Source organism: Onychostoma macrolepis, chromosome 05, assembly GCF_012432095.1.
Source record: "Onychostoma macrolepis isolate SWU-2019 chromosome 05, ASM1243209v1, whole genome shotgun sequence".
NCBI classification, from domain to species: Eukaryota; Metazoa; Chordata; class Actinopteri; order Cypriniformes; family Cyprinidae; genus Onychostoma; species Onychostoma macrolepis.
This window is the reverse complement of record NC_081159.1, coordinates 7,172,525-7,195,695: the sequence shown is the minus strand read 5'-3', so window position 1 is coordinate 7,195,695 and position 23,171 is coordinate 7,172,525. Positions and strand designations below refer to the sequence as shown.

General features: G+C 40.2%; 1 protein-coding gene across 14 annotated transcripts in view; it reads right to left on the bottom strand.

Moving 5' to 3' along the window:
• Positions 1–13,168, bottom strand: part of kcnt1b (potassium sodium-activated channel subfamily T member 1b) — a 127,989-nt gene extending 114,821 nt beyond the window's left edge. For 11 of the 14 annotated variants that reach the window (XR_009271283.1, XR_009271285.1, XR_009271286.1 and 8 more), the window contains exons 1-5: positions 13,012–13,168; positions 12,510–12,661; positions 11,415–11,598; positions 7,819–7,962; positions 7,488–7,621 (exon numbers count right to left, since the gene is read on the bottom strand). Coding sequence is in view for 7 of the 14 variants with exons in the window: in XM_058775381.1 (XP_058631364.1) it covers positions 7,488–7,621; positions 7,819–7,962; positions 11,415–11,598; positions 12,510–12,661; positions 13,012–13,034 (637 nt within the window). In the remaining 7 variants the exon portion in view is untranslated. Of the gene's footprint in view, positions 1–667; positions 2,798–7,487; positions 7,622–7,818; positions 7,963–11,414; positions 11,599–12,509; positions 12,662–13,011 lie in introns of those variants that run through there. The other 3 variants (XM_058775386.1, XM_058775387.1, XM_058775384.1) reach the window with 2 other exon arrangements.
• Between the last annotated feature and the right edge of the window lie 10,003 nt (positions 13,169–23,171).

The window sequence follows — 23,171 nt, the reverse complement described above, 5'->3', positions numbered from 1 at the left end:
ACAAAGATATTCAAAGGTAACAAATTGAATAAAAATTTTAAAATTGGATAATTACTCACTCTTTACATAACAGTATTTTATTCTGAAGTGAGACATGCATAACTCATTCAATAAATTATACAGCTCATTAACAAAAATGACAGTAAATAGCATTTAATGAAAATATTTGCATATAAAACCAACACTGCATAATTAGCAAAAATATTATTAATACCACCATCAATAATAATAATAATAATAGTTGTTGTTGTTGTTATGTAAAATACTAAAATTAAGAGAATGAAAATCGGTTCTGCATATCAGTTATCAGGCACATAGTTAAAACAAGGACAACAATACTCAATATTTATCAAGTCAATATTTCTAGAGCTCTACTTTATAACTAAAGTGACAACTACATCTTTACATTTTATTATATTGTTGTTTGGATTTCTTTCTTTAAAAAAATAAAAATAAATACGTTTTCAAAAACAATTCAAATATAAAACAATTCTAAATCAGATGTGTTGCTGGTAATGTATTATGTCCACTGGCAAATCTACAGCACTAATAGGCTACTCATGCCCCAAAACAAAGCCATCTTCACAATTAATAAATAAATAAATAATAATAAAGTACTAAACACGAACACGAATTAGTCATTCGTGACATGACATGATGTTCTCACCTCCTGCCTGAGACTGGCTGCGCGGTCCCATCATTGTAAATAACCGTGTTACTAGCGACCCAAACGCCGCACATTTTTAACAGAAGCCACTGCGAAGTGTCCGTGAAGGACTTCCGATCCTAATGTCCTCCAGATAGATCCGTCCTCCATGGAAACTTGCATTAAAGGGGCGGATAACGACCCTGATTAAACCCTCCTCTTACAGAAGAGCACTACTGGGCGCAATACTCGGTACCTTCAACATCTCTGTTTCTGTTTGTCGTGTGAAATTCAACTTTGCATCCAGTGGTCCAGTGGTCATTAATTAAAGAATGATAATATGTTGTCCTCATTCAATTCACACGTTCAGTCTCTTTGTATCCAGTGAGCCCAAAGAGCCTTGTTTGACGAGAAGAAAACGGCAACTGCTGCGCGTCAGAAGAGATGAAGAGCGGCAGGGAAATGTTTGAGACGCTGTCACCTCTGCATCTGTTAGGTAAAGCCACTAAGTCATCCTTACAGCCTCTCTTCTCTGTCCTTCAAAGCTCTCCTACATCGCCATCTCCTGGACCACCTGAAATCCTCGACAACACGGACATGACTAAACAGACAGCCACGCGCGTGCAGTCCAAATCAAATTAAACCGTGCACCACAAACATTCACACCGACGTCAATCATTTCATACTATGCTCTTTCTTACAATGAGCTGCTAACCAATCAAAATCAAGACCTTGACAAGGTCATTAAATTTTAGGTGTAATTCATTTTATTGGCTGGTTTAATTTCAGTCATATACAAAGGCAAGGAACTCGTTCTCTTTCCCATAAAACCATTCACGCAGTAATTTTTGCTATTATGAAACATAGTAACAACCTTAGTAATTCTTTACCAACAAACTGACCTAAAAATAAGCATAGATCAAGAATCAACTATATTGACATCCACTGATAATATATTCACGTAAAAAATACAATATTCCTTTGTTTAAATGCTAAATTAATAAGGTAATAAAATAAAAGGAGCCAATTACAGCATCCTTAAAGGCTAAAGAAATAAAGATGTTAAACTTGAAATGCTCATGGACCTTGAAATACACAAAAGATTAATTAATTCATTTATTACTTCATACAAATATTGTGGATTTTTTAGGGTTGCTCTATATGACCTAGAATGTCATTCTATTCTATTCTATTCTATTCTCACATCATAACCATAATGTCTTCCTGAATATTGGCTATATTGCTGGAACTGATTATCTGACTTTGTCATATTCAGTTTTTTAAAATTAAAAAGATTTATTAATACAATTTGTAATATAATTATTAAAAATTGATTAATAAAAGATTAATATTAAAATACTTTTAATTCAGAAATGTATGTTATTCACACAAAAGATGTTTTACATCATTTTTTTTTATTTTATGAACCACCTTATGTATTTTTGCAAAACATTCAGATAAATAAAGAGGGTCAAATTAAGAGTCTGGGACCAAAATACACATTTGTGAACAGAAACGATTGTGTCTGATATGGAATTCTTTTTACACAGTCTCATGCTTAAAAGCTTGGTGCTTTGTCAAGAGTTGTGTCTAGTTCTTAGATGAGGAAGACATTGAAAAATGTATAGGTTGGTTGTACTACTGAGATCTAGGATGGAAACCCAAAGGCCTGAGGTTTGTACTCTAAAAGAGGTGAAATGAAGAAGCACTAGAATCTGCTTTCATTACAGTGTCATTGACCAATGCTTGTAACTCCAGATTGCTCCAGGGGGATTGTCCATTAGTAAGTGTCCATAACAAGGCACTTTCAATAAGTGTGCACTCATTTTCCATGCCAGTCTTTCTGTCTGTAAATAAAACTTTCCCGGAGAGACCCATATAATGTAATGGATGGTTGATATTAAATTATTTTTCTGCTTTGGTATTTTCATTACTCACCTCTAACCTAACATATTAGCTCCACCAATCATAACACTACTATAACACATTTTATTACCATCCCAGATCTATCAAATACATTTCACTTAGAGAGCAAACTAAGAGTTTAGCAAGCAAAGCACAAATTTAGTGTGTTTTTAGCAAGACAACTCCACCGCTTGCGTGTTTAGTCTTCATACAGCCAAAGTGTCTGTCAAGAGAGGAAAAAGAAGAAATGTTATCTAAGGAAGAGAAGAGTAGAAGACTTGATGGATGTGTAAGAGTATAGTTCACACCTCCAAGTGTTTGAGTCGGGGTTATAAGCCTCAACTGATGTAAGAGTTGATATCCCATCTGAGCCTCCCACTGCCAAAAGCGTCCCACCAAACACAGTCAGGGAAACCTCAGATGGAACAAAACACTAAGAACTATAACCTCATTTCACTCTGTCAGCCAGGAGGCAAGACTATATTGTCAATAATGTGTCAGCTTTTGCTGTGATGTACTTCAGGATGAAAGTCAAAAAAGTCAATAGGTGTGTTCTAAGATGTCAATAGGTGTTGGAGAATAGAAAACAGGTTGCTGTGAGGAGAATAGGCCTACTTGAAAGCGTTTGTGTCTCATTGGTTTGACAGGGGTCCACTTCTGGTTTTCAGGGTCAAACTTCTCTGCCGTGCTGAGCTCTAAACGTAGTTCATCTCTGCCGCCTGCCACATAGATGTATCCAAAGTATACAGCACAGCCTGGCTGCTCTCTGGCAGTGCGCATGGGGGGACACGGCCGCCACGTTCCTTCCAGTGGGTTAAAGCGTTCAACTGGTCAGGAAAGTACAGAAGAATCTGCTATGCATACTTGGCATTTAAAAGTGTGCTAATTTATGCACATTTACACACCATCATGTTCTTACAAACCTGTATGACATACTTTCTTTTGTAGAATACAAAAGAAGATATTTAGAAAAAATGCCCAAGCTGCTCCTTTCCATATATTAGTTTACATCATATTGACTGATGTTTACCTGCACAATTTTTGTTTCAGTCAGACTGAATTAATTCCAATTCATGAATCTGAAATGTAGTGTTTACATGAACTTCAAATCAGAATTGAAATCAGAAATCAGGTTTTCAATCTGATCGAGTCTTTACATGCACTCTTGATCGAATTAGAAAAGGAATAAACCACTCCTTTAAATTCGATCAAAATTTCATTCAGATCGAGATCAATCGGCTCGATTAAAGTAATCTAAATTACTTTCAATTTTACTTTTATATTTTTTATTTTATTTTTTTGTATGATCTGCCTCGTGTATTTTTAAGTAACTTTCAGCTAAATGAAAAGGATCATGTCTTTGGCATGATGTTCAAACTGCTTAGTAAAAGTGCACGAGGATGTGGTGACCATTCTTTGATTGTATGTAAAAGAGCAGCTTTAACATTGTATTAGATAACGATTTTCTGTTCTGTGAAAGAAAGAAAGTCAAATGGGAGTTAAACAACATGTGAGTTAATTATACCATGAATTTTCAGTTTAGTAAAGTGATTTTTTAATGCCCATCTTCATCCTGGTATTTATACTGACACATACAGTATAAGCATGAATAAGTGTGAATACATATAATTGAAGCATTACATGAAAGGAAAATGTTTTTGGTTATTGGATGTCATTGTAGCAATACCATAGGAAAAAGTATATAGATTGAGTAGCCTACTATGTGGCTGGTCATATGAGGGGGGACCCTAATGCATAAAATAGTTTTCTGTGAGTACATCATATTGTACACAACAACATAGTATTTGGCAAATGTACTACTTTAGATGTAGATTTGTATTATTATTATTTTTAAAGATGAAGCAAATTCTGCCGTGATAATTCATATTTAATGAACACTTAATGTTTTCCCTCAGTATACAATCATCTACAATTTTTTTAATCTTTACTTTGGTTCTGTACAGGATTTACATTTATCTTATTTACATGAACTTGCCTGTTTTGTGTTTTTGGGGGTTTCTTCACTGAAAAGGTTGTAAGCATTGCTCAAGTGCACTGATAAGTAAATATCCAGAGAAAGGTTGTGGGAGTTCTCTTAACCCTCACTTCTCACAGACAGAAATAGGCATTAATACATTAAGTGTAGTACTTATATTTGCCCCATTCCCATTTATAGCTCTGACCAGTTTTTCTGTTTGTGTGAGTGTCTGCGAGCTTGCAGCAGAGGCTTTCAGGTCACTGCTGACGTAAAAACATTAACAGACTCTGGCCTGTTATTATTAAGTGGAGAATGACAGCATTATGTAGTGTATTTCATCAAAATACAGTTTTTTAAATTGGTTTGGTACTATTTTCACAAGTAAGGTGTACATTTTCAAAACTCTTAGAACAAAACTTTAAACTGATCACACTTGTAACACCACTAGTCATTCTTTCAAAATTATCTCATGATTTCATTGTAGTTGCGTATTTTTTCATTCCACTTAATCATTGTTTTAAAACACAAGATCATTGTGATATGTATTGAGAACATTTGAATTAATCACCAAAACACAACAGTATGATCTTCTTTTAACAATCAGTTCATTCAAGAGCAAACAATGCAAGATTCACGTTTCAAATCACCTTTGTTGCTGAAATAATTACAGTAATAAAGGCAATAATTGTCATGTTAGAAAATACACTTAAATTAACTAACTTGCATAAAATCAATAATATTTTGTAAAAGTATTTATCCAGTGTGTTATCAAAAGGTATGACATGGCCATAACATATTGTGCTAGAACAGAGTTTATTGTCAATGCAGTAAATGTCCTCACTGTGCCATATGACTGAATCTATTTTCTAGCTATATTTTTCAGATGAAGGGTGAGTTATAGTAATGTGCAGTCTTTACCATGGTAATGCTTCAATATACAGTATCACATGTAATGTAAAATGCTGTATCTGATGCCATCTGTCTCCCTTCTTCTGATATATCTCTGATCAGTTCCTCTCCCTTGTGTCCTGCTGTATGTTCACAAATAGCAAAACACACAGTTTTACAAATGAGGACATCCTCAAAGGGAGGTTTTAGGTGATTTTGTCAAGATTTGCTTACTTCTGGGTACCAATTTGTCCCCAAAATTTTTTTACTATAACGTAAGTAGGTACACACACGCACATGCACGCACACACACACACACACACACACACACACACACACACACACACACACACAGGTTTTCCTATCATTATGGTTACATTCCATAGGAGTAATGGGTTTTATACTGTCTCCCCCTACACTAACCCTACTCCTAAACCTACCCTTATGATATAAGCTAGGGTTACAAAGCGGTGAAAAATTTCCGAGAACTTTCCATGGGAATTTAATCTGGGGAATTTTGGAAATATTCCCAGTTGAAAATTTAACAGGAATTTATGGGAATTAATTGGACATTTGAGGAAATTTACTGAAACTGCGTCTATACATAAATATAAATACAAACATTTTGTGTGGTCATAAGCTGACATGCATGCAAACTAATACAAATTTTAAAAATGTTTTTTTTTTTTTTGGAACCTGTTTCATTGATGAATAAAAAAATTTAAAAGAACAGCATTTATTCAAAATAGAAGACTTTTCTAACAATATACGTCTTTCCTATCACTTTTTATCAATTCAACGTATCCTTGCTGAATAGAAGTATTAATTTCCTTCAAAAAAAAAAAAAAGAAAGAAAGAATATTAATATTAATATTATAGGGATTTCTGAAGAATCATGTGACACTGAAGACTGGAGTAATGCCTGATGAATATTCAGCTTTGCATCACAGAAATAGATTATATTTTAAAGTATATTAAAACAGAAAACCATAACATTCCTGCAATTCCTGGAATTTTGCAACCCTATTTAGAGTACCTTTAAATATCATGTGTTTTGCATACTTATGTTCTATTCTATATCATTTTGTAGTACAGTATAAACTGTGTGAGTTGAGTGTTCACTCTGAAACTTCCAACAAGAAAAAGTGCACTTCAAACACTTGGATGATGCACTTATTCAACTGATAAAAGTGTTGATAAAGTATTGAAAGTTGGACACTTCGTGCACTTAAAGATTGCAGCATAGTAATAGTGAAAAGTGCATAGTGCATAGTACACCATTTGGGACACACCTATTTAAAAATAAAACAACACAGGCTTATCGGAAAAAATCTTTACCTACATTTTTGCTAAATTCCAAAAACATGCCAACAATTCACTGCTATTTTACACCTAAAAGTAAATAACTTTTATTTCTCTTCACAAAAAAAAAAAAAAGATTACAGGGCAGATGAATATAATACTTTTACAATTCTAGTACCTCAAAATACTTTTACCATAGTGCATGATTTGTAAATTAATACATGTACATATCCAGCTCAATATGTATGATTTGCTGATGTAGTAAACTTGTTTGGTAGCTCACCCGGTACAACATTGTACTTGTGATGCTGAGCGCTCAGGTACAAGTCCAGTGAAACTTGAGTCATGATAAGACCTTAAAGACTTGTAGAAGCAAGCTATAATCGCAATGTTGCCTCAGCAAATGTGTTTTTATCTCATGTTTGCTTTTGATAACCCTATGGGTTAACCTAATCAGTTATTACTGTTAACCCTGTATAAGTGGTATGGTATTATAACAGAACATTAACTTTTTAGATCCATGATATATACAACAACCAATGTCATAAAATATTGCCAGATTCACAATCATCTGTCTTGAATAATACCAAAAGCGCTTTCAGTGCTACCCTCTGGACATTTCACTTTAAAAATGTTGCGAAATGTGCAAGAAGCAACGTAATATTACATTGCAGAAATGTCACCACCACATTTAACTTGGAAAAATGTTCCAGTGAGCCTGAATTGAAAAACATCAAAATCAACTAAACATCAATTTTCAATTCTGACCTGAATTCAGTGGAGTATCTCCATCAGTTCCTCCCATGACATATATGAACCCATCGAGCACTGTTGCAGCCGCCCCAGAGCGATGCTGGTGCATTGGAGCTATTTTGGTCCAAGTGTTCAGCACAGGATCGTACCTGAAAATAATTAGAGGTATCACAGAGGCTTTTACAATATCTTATATTCCATATGATGATATCAAACAAAAAAGTTTTGCAAAATAAAGCTTATTTTTGTTTACATAATTTAAAATTCACTGTCCTGTTACAACATGTTGTATAACAATCATCAGCTGTTGACTGACACATGTCTATATGCAGCATTTGTGAAGTACCTCTCTACAATGTTGGTACAGACTGCTCCATCAAATCCCCCCAGGGCAAACATGAACCCATCCATCTCCACCACACACACACCACTGCGGGGGCTGCTGAGGGATGCCACCTCTCTGCTCCACACATCCATGCTAGGGTCGTATCTGAAGAGGAATCGGAATGCCATGTGGAAGTTTAATCATTTTCTGTTTTAACATGTTTCTAGCGTTGCTGAGTGTGAGATGAGTCAGACTGCAGAGAAAGAAGGGACATTATGCCCATGTTTTGCAGTGACATCAGGTCTTAGCTAAAAAGATCAAATAACAAGGTAAATCTCATACAGACTGAATGATATCACTGAATGATGATTTCTAATACAAATGGAGTGTAGAATCAGTATCTGCTAAATGAATCTGTCCCCAGAGCTGCTGTGCTGTAAGACAGAGGAAGAGGATATTTATAAAGGAGACATGCAGGATGTCATTATCACATAATTTGATCACTCACACATCAAGCCAAATTCACAGTGGGGAAAACAAAATGGCCCTGTCTTGTGTGCCTGTGTGGTTGCCGGGGAAATCAGCATTTTTAAAACAATTTAATAATGTTTGTGTCTGTTTTTATGGAGACTGTGAGGTATGAGTGTGTATGTGTGTTTGTTAGTGGAACTGCTAAGTGAGTCAAGAGATAAGCTGTCATGTGCTCTCAGCTTTTGGCTTCAGGTTGCTAATTGGAGCCCATCTCCGTATGTCAGGACAGTGTCATCATTACTCATTTGGTTCCTACTCACACACACACACACACACACACACACACACACACACACACACACTTTTATACACTAGTGAGTGCATCTCATATTTGCAATGGTTTTCATACAGAAATGATGATTTTTGCTAAATCTCAAAGGGATAATCCACCCAAAACCTGAAAATTATGTTACTTACCTTCATGTCATTTCAATAAGTCAAAGAAAGATTTGAATAAAAGCTTAAATTAAATTTGTTCATCATATAAACTGATCATATCTCTTCAGAAGACCTGGATTAATCTGTTCAATTCATATGGATTACTTTGACTTTTTTGTACTTTTAAAATTTTTGGTTGCATGGACTTTTAATGGATGGAAAAATGACATAATGACATAAAAATGTCATAATTTGTGTTCCAAAGATGAAGTCGTATGGGTTTGGAATGACATGAGGGTGAGTACACAGCATTTTCATTTTTGTGTGAGCTAACCCTTTAACAACCCTGACAGAAACATACATATACAGTGAGGAAAATAAGTATTTGAACACCCTGCTATTTTGCAAGCTCTCCCACTTAGAAATCATGGAGGGGTCTGAAATTGTCATCATAGGTGCATGTCCACTGTGAGAGACATAATCTAAAAAAAAAAAATCCAGAAATCACAATGTATGATTTTTTAACTATTTATTTGTATGATACAGCTGCAAATAAGTATTTGAACACCTGTCTATCAGCTAGAATTCTGACCCTCAAAGACCTGTTAGTCTGCCTTTAAAATGTCCACCTCCACTACATTTATTATCCTAAATTAGATGCACCTGTTTGAGGTCGTTAGCTGCATAAAGACACCTGTCCACCCCATACAATCAGTAAGAATCCAACTACTAACATGGCCAAGACCAAAGAGCTGTCCAAAGACACTAGAGACAAAATTGTACACCTCCACAAGGCTGGAAAGGGCTACGGGAAATTGCCAAGCAGCTTGGTGAAAAAGGTCCACTGTTGGAGCAATCATTAGAAAATGGAAGAAGCTAAACATGACTGTCAATCTCCCTCGGACTGGGGCTCCATGCAAGATCTCACCTCGTGGGGTCTCAATGATCCTAAGAAAGGTGAGAAATCAGCCCAGAACTACACGGGAGGAGCTGGTCAATGACCTGAAAAGAGCTGGGACCACCGCTTCCAAGGTTACTGTTGGTAATACACTAAGACGTCATGGTTTGAAATCATGCATGGCACGGAAGGTTCCCCTGCTTAAACCAGCACATGTCCAGGCCCGACTTAAGTTTGCCAATGACCATTTGGATGATCCAGAGGAGTCATGGGAGAAAGTCATGTGGTCAGATGAGACCAAAATAGAACTTTTGGTCATAATTCCACTAAACGTGTTTGGAGGAAGAAGAATGATGAGTACCATCCCAAGAACACCATCCCTACTGTGAAGCATGGGGTGGTAGCATCATGCTTTGGGGTGTTTTTCTGCACATGGGACAGGGCGACTGCACTGTATTAAGGAGAGGATGACCGGGGCCATGTATTGCGAGATTTTGGGGAACAACCTCCTTCCCTCAGTTAGAGCATTGAAGATGGGTCGAGGCTGGGTCTTCCAACATGACAATGACCAAGCACACAGCCAGGATAACCAAGGAGTGGCTCTGTAAGAAGCATATCAAGGTTCTGGCGTGGCCTAGCCAGTCTCCAGACCTAAACCCAATAGAGAATCTTTGGAGGGAGCTCAAACTCCGTGTTTCTCAGCGACAGGCCAGAAACCTGACTGATCTAGAGAAGATCTGTGTGGAGGAGTGGGCCAAAATCCCTCCTGCAGTGTGTGCAAACCTGGTGAAAACTACAGGAAACGTTTGACCTCTGTAATTGCAAACAAAGGCTACTGTACCAAATATTAACATTGATTTTCTCAGGTGTTCAAATACTTATTTGCAGCTGTATCATACAAATAAATTGTTAAAAATCATACATTGTGATTTCTGGATTTTTTTTTAGATTATGTCTCTCACAGTGGACATGCACCTACGATGACAATTTCAGACCCCTCCATGATTTCTAAGTGGGAGAGCGTGCAAAATGGCAGAGTGTTCAAATACTTATTTTCCTCACTGTATATATAAAACTCAAAGCAAAACATAATTTGGCTGATTTATGAGCTTTTCAAATAGCGAGGGCCACATCAAATGTCTTCACAAGTCTATTTTTGACTTATCACTATATTTTCAAAAACTTGGCCTTCAAAATTGCAGCCAGTCCTGCGCACACACACACACACACACACACACGCACACAAACATGCATGCCCACACATTTGAAACAGAAGGAAACCAGAAAGATTGAGTTTTAAGGAAATCAAATCAATTATGATTGAACAGAATAGACTGTTAACCCCTTTGCATATTTTGCAATGCTTCATTGTCTCCTTAATGAAAGGTGAATGGAATATATCACTGACAGAATATGAGTAAAACAAAACTTATCATAGGGGTTCAACGACAATACTTTCTGAAGGTCGACTTGAGTTCAAACTAAATTACAATGCAATAGGTAATTAGATTGATGAGACTGACCTAAAATGGGTCATAATATATCAAAGAGTAAAAAAATACTTCACCTTCACACCTGTGTTGCAGTGTATAATAATCAACACATTTGTCTTTTTGTCACATTTGCATCACGGTGGAGATATTTATGGACTGAAGAGAGCTTAATGTTAAATCTCAATGTTAATAATTATTTTGCCCTTTACGGTTTGTCCTTGATGGATCAGCGAAAAGATCAAAATAACTGGGACTTTTGGCTCTTATTTAGGCATTAGCTGGATGCTTTTATAGAATACATTTTATCATGGGCTTACTTCTCCACACTGCTCACGCAGGTGATGTCATCACGTCCACCTGTAGTAAAGATCATTCCACCCAATGAGCAGACAGCTACATCTCCACAACGCTTCAGCATCGGCGCCATTGTTCTCCATTCATTATAGAAAGGATCAAAACGTTCCACAACGCATGACGCAGATGTTGGGGTCCAACCACCAACTGTAAAAAAAAAAAAAAAAAACGGAGAAAGACGTTGTTACAAAACAAGAAGTGCTTAATCTCAGTGCTTTTATAAACATCATCAAGTAAAGAACGTATTTTGGACGACTATGTTCCAACGCACAAAACAGGATGATCACAAACTGGCTTATTTGATTAGTGAAGAATAGTTAGTGAAGAAAACTTAAATTTTTTTTTATTATATTATATATTCAAGATTTCCGGTGTGCTCTCAGACTTTTGAACCTCACAGTAGATAGATGATCAGTGCTTGAACCTGAGCCAGTGGCTGTTGGCACAATGTGTAATAAATGAGAAAATGTTTTCTGTCGCTGGCTCCTCATCAGCAATAGTGTCTTTTGAATGGTTTAGCTGTGGTACATTGTTATCTCTTTCAAAATGTATAACTGCAAAAGAGAAAACAATGTAGGCTGCAACATAATTTTACAGTTCCTGAAAAAAAACTTACATTAGGATATCAACCACATAATGCAAAAATGTGACCATATTCAGTTTCTGAAGTACTGATCTTAAAACTTTATTGAAACATCTGCTGTATCTTTCTCAACTATTTGTAGATAGAATGGACAGTTCACCCCAAAATGAAACTTCTGTCATCATTTACCCACCTACATGTCATCCCAAACCTTCCTTCTGGTGGTACATAAGATTTTTTGAGAAGATAAGATACTTTGAGAAATGTCTCAGTGTGCTTTTTTTTTTCTTCTTCTTCTTGAACGTCAATGGTCACCAAAACTGTTTGGTTACCAACATTCTTCAAAATATTTTATTTTGTGATCTACTGGTTTGGAAAGACATAATGGCATCTTGATACTATGATTTAGCAATATAGAGAAATAGACCAATAACAAAACAGAATAGGAAGACTGAAGAAATCTAGTGGTCCTGACCAATGAACATTGTGTCCATGAGCTGCTTTTGAGGAGAGCGTTTGGATGAACGGACACAGGTAATGTGTGGGCTGAGAGGACAGTGGCTCTCTTGGGGGCTTTTCTGACCAGATTTCTTCATGAGGTCAGTGACTGTCCCTCCGAAGGCTGCCCTGAGGGGTAAAAAGCACCAATGTTACATTTAAATTTTTAGAGCTTAAATAAAATATAAAGAATGCATAATATAGATAACATTTTGCTTATTAGAAAGATTCCTAAATGAGTTTATCATTAAAATTTACCATAACAACAATATAATTGTATCCATGGTTATAAGTGCACTTTCAATCACTGTCAGAGGAATCTTTTTCCTCATTAACAGCAATTCATCTTAATCATTTTGTAATATTCATGGCATTGCAAAGATTTCAATCAGCACTAGCCACAGAGACAACCACATGAGAAATATCCTAATTGCCCCTTTACATAACCAAGCACAGCTTTCATAAAGAGAAGTAATTACCCTTGTTCACTGAGTATCCTCATGCCCTCTGTGTTTCTGTTCACTGACTACTGTGAGGCAGTGAATGTGGCTGTAGTCTGTCGTCTAGTGAGGCAGTGCATAGATATGTTGATGTACATAGTTGTTTTGAGTAGATGGTGTCCTTTTCTTGCCCCCACAGATGATGTTTTGGCCTTTGGATGAGCTGGAGAAATCCTAGAGATACATGTCCTATTTTCAGTGTGGTTTAGCAGTCTGTAACCATAAAAACTCAAGCCATCTATATGTCATATGGAATGGAATACGTTCCAGAGAGTGTGCCGGGCACATAAAGAATCACAAATTACTACACTTAGAATGTAATGGAAAAAGAAAAATCTTTACTAATAATGAATAACATTGAAAATGTCATGCATATGATTAGGAATTAACTGCACAACCAATAAAGTTTTTCAGTATCTTTTTGTTTTTAATGTCATACAGATATCTGTCATACAAAATCACTTTCACTTTATATTCAGATGAGCTAAATTAATGAATAAATCAATCATTTTTATTTATTTATTTAAAGTGAAATCAGTTAAACTAAACACAAGTTTACAATACATAATATACAGTTTATAATCACTATATCACTCTGATAAACTTTTTACTTAATACTGGTTTTCATTTCTCATGTCTCAGGTTTCATATATTATATATTTTTACTCATTCCACTATTTCATTATGTTGAGAGTTAATTAAAACTTTTTTCTTATATTTCATTATACTTATTTATTAATGTCTTGCTGCAACATCCTATTATAAATAATAAAGCAGTTTCATTACTTTCAAAGTCAACCTCAACTAATATATCACCCAACGGTGCAAATCAAGAGTTAATTAACATAATTTCTCCTTAAAACTTATGACAATATCACAAATATATTCGACATTTGTTGTCACTGTTTTGTTGTGCCTTGGGCCATTTGTTGATTTGTCACTTTTTGTTCTGACAGCATCACAACATGTTTATGTGCACTTTCACTGCAGACAAATCCCTTCAGTTCTTTCAATTTTATGCTGACAATCCTAACAGTTTTAGTTTGTGATGTACACCACAACCTCGAATGTCCAAAGATTGTCTCTATTAGCCCAAACAGAGGGTTAATGCAACCACATCAGATGACAAACTCACCATGTACTGGAATGAACAGAGCAAGAAAACCCCTTGTGATAGTGTTGCTCATTTATGATATTGCTAATATAAATCAACTGATTTACAACCAGGACTGAGAACATGGCCTGTAGTGTTTAGAATTCATGGCCTACTGAATTGCATAACCAGATTCCCCAGCCACACTACACTACAACACAAGAGGCAGCTGTAATTAGCGTATTCTTTGTATCATTTGTATGTTGCTTGTTGATGAATGCAGTTTGTTATAAAATAGCATGCTAACAGGCTAAAAGAGATTGCAAACTGAAATCTCACAGGTTCTAAAAGAGCAGCAATCAGTGTGCAAAAAAAAAAAAATAATTAAATAAAAAATCTATTACTATGAAAATGAATCCATCCAAGACATTTCATGTATACAGTTTGAATATTTTTCCCACAAAGTAATTTCCGTCATGATCAAGTGAGTCTCCAGAGTGTAAACTCCAAATGGCTGTCATTAAATTCTTCTTCTGCATGCTATATTTGGCTGATCTGCTTTTAGGTGTTTGATTGATTGAACTGGGTACATGCGAAAACAATCCTGTCACATAAATTGTATTTACTAAAACATAATGTAATGCCATTATTCAAAATAGTCAAATAATAATGTAATGCCTTTATTCTAAAAATAATTGGTTGGCAGATGAGTGACCTGCAATTTCCTGAGTGTGTCTTATTTACTGTTTATGTGGTTGGCTCTCTGAGAGATTTGATGGAACTGTGCCGCTTGCTTTTACACAGTGTGTGCATTTGATATATGTCTAGGATATAAAACCAAATGTGCATCCTTTGGAAGGACTCACTAGGGGGTTGGGTTATGAGACGAAACAAAGGTGGTTTTATATAACACACAGAATGTCAGGACAATTTAAAACCAGACTGAATGAGTTATCCTCAGTTTTGAACACAGCAGGACTTCAGAACAGGTTTACAGTAAGAACAAAAGGTTTGTGTTCTTTCATAGACTGCATTAGGAGCAATACCAAAGAAGCAGGAGAAATGTCATCTTGTTATTGCAAAATGAGAGCTCACGGTGTTCTTTTACAGGAACGTTAATAGAGAGCAAAGGGGAAGGCAGCCATAAACATTTAATGTGCTACTTAGATGTGACGTCAAATTTATTGGGTGATCCTGTGATGAGAGCACATGACTGTACAAAATTAACTACAGATAATCCTCCTTTGACCGCAGGGGTGGTTGCTTTTCATATTTTGGTTCAGCCCTGATCAGATTATTAGCACCTCGTAAGGATTCTGTGCTAATCATCATTTGATAAAGGTCAAGCCAAATTATGAAATAATCAACCTCAGTTCTAAAGAACTAAAATGTTCCACATTTGTTTATCATTAAATAGCAGTTAGCTATGGTCTTCAAATTTTTATTATGCAGTCCAACAGCACTGGGGCTTTTCACAGTTTGTATCACTCTTCTTTTCTGTGTTTACACGTTCCAGACAAGCTGCCAGTCTGTGCATTAGTGGTAGGGATTTTTTTGATTCAGCAACAGGTGGCAACAAGTGCCTGCCTTTATTCATTCAGGATCAAAACACTACTACTGTGTGTTGCTCAGGGTATAACAGGTCATTCTGCTGTGGCTTCATTTGGAAATATTTTTGTTGGCTGAGCAAAAAAAAAAAAAAAACCTCAAAGGAACTGTTAATGTGTCGATGTAAGTGTTAGTTCACCCAAAAATGTAAATATAATAATAATAATTCTTCTCATTAGATATTTATGTCACTTACATACACTTATGTTGTTCCAAACTGCTAAGACTCACACATCAATAAAGGTTGAGCTCCTGTTAATCACATTTGTAGGTGTGTTGATCAATATTTTCATGTGAATAAAAGTCTAAATTAAATCTGTTCATTATATAAAGCAAATGTTCCTCTTCAGAAGACTGGGATTTAACTATTTGATTAATATGGATTACTTTTACAATGTTTTTTTAATATATATAAACTTTATGAAGCGTCAAAGTTTTGGTTGCATTCACTTTGAATGGAAGAACAGAAATCTCTCAGCTTTTATTATATATATTCATTTGTTTTGAAAATAAATGGAACTCTTATGGGTTTGGAACAACGTAAGGAAGAGTAAATGATGAGAAAATTTTTATTTTTGGGGAGAATTAACCCTTTAAAGGGTTAGTTCACCCAAAAATTTAAATTGTGTCATTAATTACTCACCCTCATGTTGTTCAAAACCTTTAATTATTACCGAGTAATTAATGACAGAATTTTCATTTTTGGGTGAACTATCCATTTTACGTTAATTTCTTGTTTCTTGGATATAAAAGTAATATGATGCAATCATACTTGGTTTAAATATCAGCACATCGGTCATAACCTGTGGCTTTGAAATTGTCTGACCACCAGGAACACACCGTGAACATTAACTGCATAGCAATACACTAAAAATTACTGTGATGTAGAATCTCACAGCATTTGCCAGAACATTGCATCTTTACGTGAGATACAGTATGTTCTGTTCTGATTAATGAATTTTATCCTGGTGGGACAACCGACACACCATACGGGACATCTAAAATAGCGAAGCACTGCTGGCAATGCTGAAGACCTCAGCAGCTGTCTCAATCCCTCACAGCTCAGGCAGATGATACCATTAGCACATGCCAAAAGACCCTGCAGTAGGATTTTTACCACCTGGGCAGCAGTAATAGGGCCCGAATTTTCTTAATTATTGTTGTTGGATGTGCGTGTTATGGAGAAGCTGGTGATAATTTCACATTTTTGTTGCAAGTAGATGAAATCTTTTCGGATAAATGCAGAAAAAAAAACAAAAAAACATTGAGATGCTTTCAAAATGTACCTGTCACGTCTGGACTGAGAGGCATACACAGGAAGAATGGTAAAGAGCTGCTTTATTTACACAAACTGAAGAAGGACATCCAAATAGGAGTTCAAAACGACAACATAACTTGAGCTCATCAAACTGAAGAGTAATCGTCCTTATCTCAATCCTTTTCAGGGAGATCCAGCAAAAGGTAGGAGGCACAGAGTCATGGAGATCCAGACAGGTGGGTAGAGGCGTGAGAGAAGGCATGTAACCTTGAGACCAACCGACGAGGGACTGAGGTACACTGATATAGTGCCAAGGTAAGTGGAATCATGTGTTAATCAGTAATCAGGTGATTGTGAACGGGTGTAGGTGGCTGGTGTGGCTGATGCGGTTGGTGAATTTGTAACAGTACCCCCTCCCCCACGGGCGTCTCCTGGCGCCCGTGAGCGATGGCGAGGACGAACGCGCCCCCTAGGAGCTGGACGATCTGGGTGCGACTGATGAAAGTCAGAGAGGAGTGACGGATCCAGAACATCATCTCTGTCCACCCATGATCTTTCCTCGGGACCGTACCCCACCCAATCTACTAGATACTGGAATCGGCCGCCGGGTCTAGGATCTCTTCGACTCTGTAGATGGTCTCGTTGGGGTCGACTTCGGGAGGAGGAGGTGGTATCTCGTGCTCTGTGGAAGGAGGGAGAATGGGATTAATGAAAGGTTTTAACAAGGACACATGGAAGGTCGGCGAGATACGGTAGGTGTCTGGGAGCTGTAGTTCGTATGTGACCTCATTGATTTGTCTTGTTATAGGGAAAGGACCAACATAACCGGGACTCAGCTTCCTGCAGGGCAGTCGGAGACGAATATCCCAAGTGGAGAGCCAAACTCGGTCACCAGGTTGGTATACGGGTGTAATGGCACGATGGGCATCAGCATAGTCCTCATGTCTCCGTACTGCCCACTGGAGATGGATATGTGCTGAGTCCCATACCGACTCGCTCTGACGGAACCAGTGGTCAACCGCAGGGACTTCTGAAGGCTCCCCAGTCCAGGGAAAGAGTGGCGGTTGAAATGGTGTTAGACCTGTTGTTTCTTGTCGCAGCGAGTTCTGAGCGTACTCGGCCCAGGGTAGATACTGGCTCCAGCTGTCCTGGTGTTGGTGGCAGTAAGCTTGGAGATATCGCCCGATCTCCTGGATCTTGTGTTCAGTCTGGCCGTTGGTTTGAGGGTGATAACCTGAGGAAAGGCTGACAGATACTCCAAGCAGACGGAAGAAACCACGCCAGACCCTGGATATGAATTGCGGCCCTCTATCCGAAACGATATCTTCTGGGAGACCAAAGTTTCGAAAGACATGTTGGAAGAGAGCTTCGGCTGGCTCCAAGGCAGTGGGTAATCCACGTGAGGGGATTAGTTTGCAGGCCTTCGAGAATCTATCCATGACGACAAGTATAGTAGTGAATCCATTGGAAGGTGGAAGATCAGTGGCAAAATCCGATATGCGACCAGGGTCGGTGTGGAATCAGTAGTGGCACTAGTTTGCCCTCTGGTAAGCGGTGTGGAGTGGATGTGATGGCGCAGACCGAACAGCCCCTGACGTAGCGGGCAACATCTTGAGCCATGCTGGACCACCAGTATCTGTTCTGGAGGAGCGAGAGGGTTCGTCGGCTGCCTGGGTGACCAGATCCCATTTCTGTGACTATGGCGGTAGGTGACAGTGAAGTGGAAGCATGTGAAGAATAAGGCCCATCTGGCTTGTCGTGGATTTAGGGGCTTAGCTTCACGAAGGTATTGAAGATTTTTATGGTCGGTTATTACCTAGAAGGGGTGTTGACCGCACGCCAACCAGTGCCACCACTCTTCCAGCGTGAGTTTGATGGCCAGTAACTCGCGGTTTCCGATGTCATAATTTTGCTCCGCCGGGGACATCTTTTTGGAGAAGTACGCGCATGGATGGAGTACTGGGTGTTCACCCTTCCATTGAGACAACACTGCACCGACCCCCAAAGTGGAAGCATCCACTTCCACCATGAAACGACGGTTCGGATCAGGATGGGTCAGGGTAGGAGCGGTGCAGAAGGAGGATTTTAGCTGCTGGAAAGCTTGTGTGGCTTGGGGCGTCCAGGTGAGGCTCTTGGGCTTACGTCGGAGGAGAGAGGTCAGTGGAGCCGATAGCTGACTGTAATGGGTGATGAAGTGCCGATAGAAATTCGCAAACCCCAGGAATCTCTGTAGTTCCTTGATCGTGGTAGGTTGCGGCCAATTCCTTACCGCATCCACCTTGTTTGGGTCCATTTGCACTCCCTCTGCGTTTGTGATATAGCCCAGAAATTGAATTGCTGTTTGATGAAATTCGCATTTCTCTAGTTTGAGGTATAGATGATGTTGGCGGAGACGTTGGAGTACCTGGGAGACATGTTTTTGATGTTTTTCGAGAGTGGGTGAGTAAATGAGGATGCCATCGATGTAGATGATCACAAATTGGCTGAGCATGTCACGGAAGATTTCGTTCATGAAGTTCTGAAAGATGGATTCATAGTGCATATTTCATATTCATAGTGCCCGGTTGGTGTTATATAGGCAGTCTTCCATTCGTCTCCTCTTTGAATGCGGATTAGATTGTAAGCGCTGCGCAGATCGAGTTTAGTGAAAAGCCGGGCTCCACAGAGTTCCTCTAATGAGGCAGGCACCAGAGGGAGTGGATAGGCGAACTTGACGGTTTGAGAGTTGAGCGCTCTATAATCGATACAAGGACACAGCCCCCAATCCTTCTTTGACACAAAGAAGAAACTGGACACCGCTGGTGAAGTTGAAGGACGGATGAACCCCTATTGTAATGCCTCCTTGATGTACTCCTCCATAGCAGCGCACTCCGGGATCGAAAGGGGATAGACTTGTCATTTCGGTAGTTTGGCCCCAGGCAGCAGGTCGATAGCGCAGTCCCATGGCCGATGAGGTGGAAGATGCGTTGCCGCGACCTTACTGAACACATCCTGGAACGTCCTGTAAGTAGTTGGAATCTGGACGGAGTTGTGGGACACTGAACTTTCGATAGTGGTTGAGCAGATTAAGATGGAGGGAATGGTTTGGCCTGAAGCCGGGAGATCTGCCAAACACTTCTTGAAACAGGAGTCACTCCACCAAGAACTTCCCCAGAGTTCCAGTGTATGTCGGAATGATGTTTAGCAAGCCAGGGACATCCCAGGACTACGTCCACAGTAGCCTCCTCCAGCTCCAGAAATGAAATCTGCTCCTTCTGGAAGTTTCCTATGCGGAGAGTGACTTCTGGTGTGCGATGGCGCACCAACCCCTTACTCAGTGGTGCGAGGTGGTACCGAGAAGTCGAGTGAGTTGGATTTGGAGGAGACTGATGGAGGAGATGAAGTTTCCAGAAGCACCAGAGTCAATCAGGATTTTGACTAGAAAAGACTGGTTCAGGTACATTAGCTGAGCATCAACGTGAGGTATATTAGAGACATCAGGATGGAGATGGACCATACTCACCGCTGAGCGTGTGGGGCGAACAGGGCAGAGAATTATCTTTGGATCCACAGTACAAGCGGAGGTCTTGGGTGATTCGGCGAGCTCGTTCCTCTGATGATAAATGATAACGGTCCAGTTGCATTGGCTCTGGTGCTGGTGGAGTCCTACCCGGTGAGGTGGTGGTAGAGGGATTTTTAGTGCGGCAAGCAGTGAAATGTTGGGAAATGTGCAGTGATTTTTTCAGAAAGCTCTCTAGACCCATGGTGTCGTCATATAAGGACATTTGTTGCCTGATGGACGGATCAAGACCACGTTGGTACGGCGCTAAGAGAGCAGTTTCGTTCCATCCGCTGCGAGGGTACGGGATCGAACTGTATAGTCATGGATGGACATCTCCGCTTGCCGTAGCCGGAAGAGCTCGTCGTGCGCTGAGACCGCTGAGGTAGATTGGCAAAAAACCGAGAGCTTCGGCCCATTGCAGCGCCCTTCCAGACAGTAGAGACATGATGAATGCGATCTTCGCTCTATCATTCACAACTGATGAGGTTGGAATTCGAAGTATAGGGAACACTGGAGCAAAAAGCCACTGCAGGTGGACGCCTCACCGGTGTAGACCGCGGGTTTGGCCATGGGATATGCTGAGGCAGAGGGCATGACAGGAGGAGGTTGAAGAGACTCGCGGTGTTACGGGGCTGACGAGACGAGAGGCGTGCGGATCCATTTGCAGACTTTTATTAGGCAGAGACGTGGTCATAACAGGCAGGGTCAAACAGTGGCAAACAGGTATAACAGGGGCGAGACAAAGAGTAAACAGAGACAAGCGTGGGTCGATGATCAGCGAACAGTATCCAAAGGGGCGAGACAGGAGAGGTAGTCCAAAACGTCAGCGATAGTCCAGGCAGGGGAAAACACGATAAAACAACAAAGGCAAGGCTAGGCAAGGCAAGGAAAACTAACGGGGCTCTGTAGGGCAGCGATAATGCATACAATACTCGGCAACGAGGGAGAGAATGTCCAGGGTTGAAATAGTGTGTGTGATTAGTGATGCTGTGTGATCAGGTGTGCATGTGATTAGAGCAATGAGTGATTGGTGACAGCTGTGTGCGTGTGATTGGTGAGATGGCTGATGGGAAATGCAGTCCATGTGATGTGTGGTGTCCTCTAGTGGTAAATGAACGGGAGTGCAGACCAGATTCGTGACAGAGCCCCCCCCCCCAAAGAGCGGCTTCCAGACGCTCCACACAGTCTATAATCAGGAGGGAGGTGGAGCAGAGGCGGAACAGGGGGAGGGATGGAGGGCCAGGTCCTTGTGGAAGTGGAGTGATCTGGGACCGAGGTGGAGCTGGCAGAGCAGGAAGCCAGGGCAGAGTGGACGGGACTGGAACCCACCAGGGCGGAGCCGACGGAACACGAGCCCACCAGGGCGGACCAGACGGGACAGGAGCCCACCAGGGCGGACCAGACGGGACAGGAGCCCACCAGAACCAGACAGCAGACCACCACGGCGGCACAGATCGAACAGGTGGAGCAGAAGACCACCACGGTGGAGCAGATAGCGCGGGAGCCCACCACGACGGATCAGGAACCCACAGCAGAGCCTGGGACCTAGGGAGAATGGAGACATAAAGAGGAGACAGAACATGCACAGACACAAGGACTGGTTAGTTTCCATAGCAGGGGACAGGACAGAACGAGAGTTCATTGACGGCCTTCATAGCCGTGACAGGACAGAACGACAGTTCATTGACAGCCTCCATAGCCGTGATAGGACAGAATGAGAGTTCATTGACGGCCTCCATAGCCGTGACAGGACAGAACGAGAGTTCATTGACGGCCTCCCTTGCCGTGACAGGACAGAACGAGAGTTCATTAACGGCCTCCATAGCCGTGACAGGACAGAACGAGAGTTCATTGACGGCCTCCCTAGCCGTGACAGGACAGAACGAGAGTTCATTGACGGCCTCCCTAGCCGTGACAGGACAGCACAAGAGTTCATTGACTGATACCGCTGACACCTCTGGAGGTTCTGCGGCGGTTGCCGCCACCTCTGGAGGTTCTACAGTGTTAAACACAGGACACAGGGAGAGTTCAGTAATGGTCTCTTCGACCGTAACACAACAGAATGAGAGTTCATTGCTGGGCGCCACCACCATACGAGGAGCTGAAGTGAGCACCGCCACTTCGGGAGGTTCTGCAGCATGTACCGCCACCTCTGGAGAAACTGCAGCGGGCACCATCACTTCAAGGAACACGGCAGGGAGCGCCACTACCTCAGGAGGTTCTGCAGCATCAGCCGCCACCTCTAGAGACATCATAGTGGACGCCGCCACCTCTGGGAGTTCTGTGGTGGTGTATGCAGCCCAATACTCGGCAACGAGGGAGAGAATGTCCAGGGTTGAAATAGTGTGTGTGATTAGTGATGCTGTGTGATCAGGTGTGCATGTGATTAGAGCAATGAGTGATTGGTGACAGCTGTGTGCGTGTGATTGGTGAGATGGCTGATGGGAAATGCAGTCCATGTGATGTGTGGTGTCCTCTAGTGGTAAATGAACGGGAGTGCAGACCAGATTCGTGACACGCGGAGTGTTTGGACCAGTTCGGCGAAGGGATCTGGTGAGAGGGGATTTTGTGCCTCCATAGTCAGCTTCAATCTGTGAATTCTTTTTGAAGGGTTGGTCTTCTGTCACGTCTGGACTGAG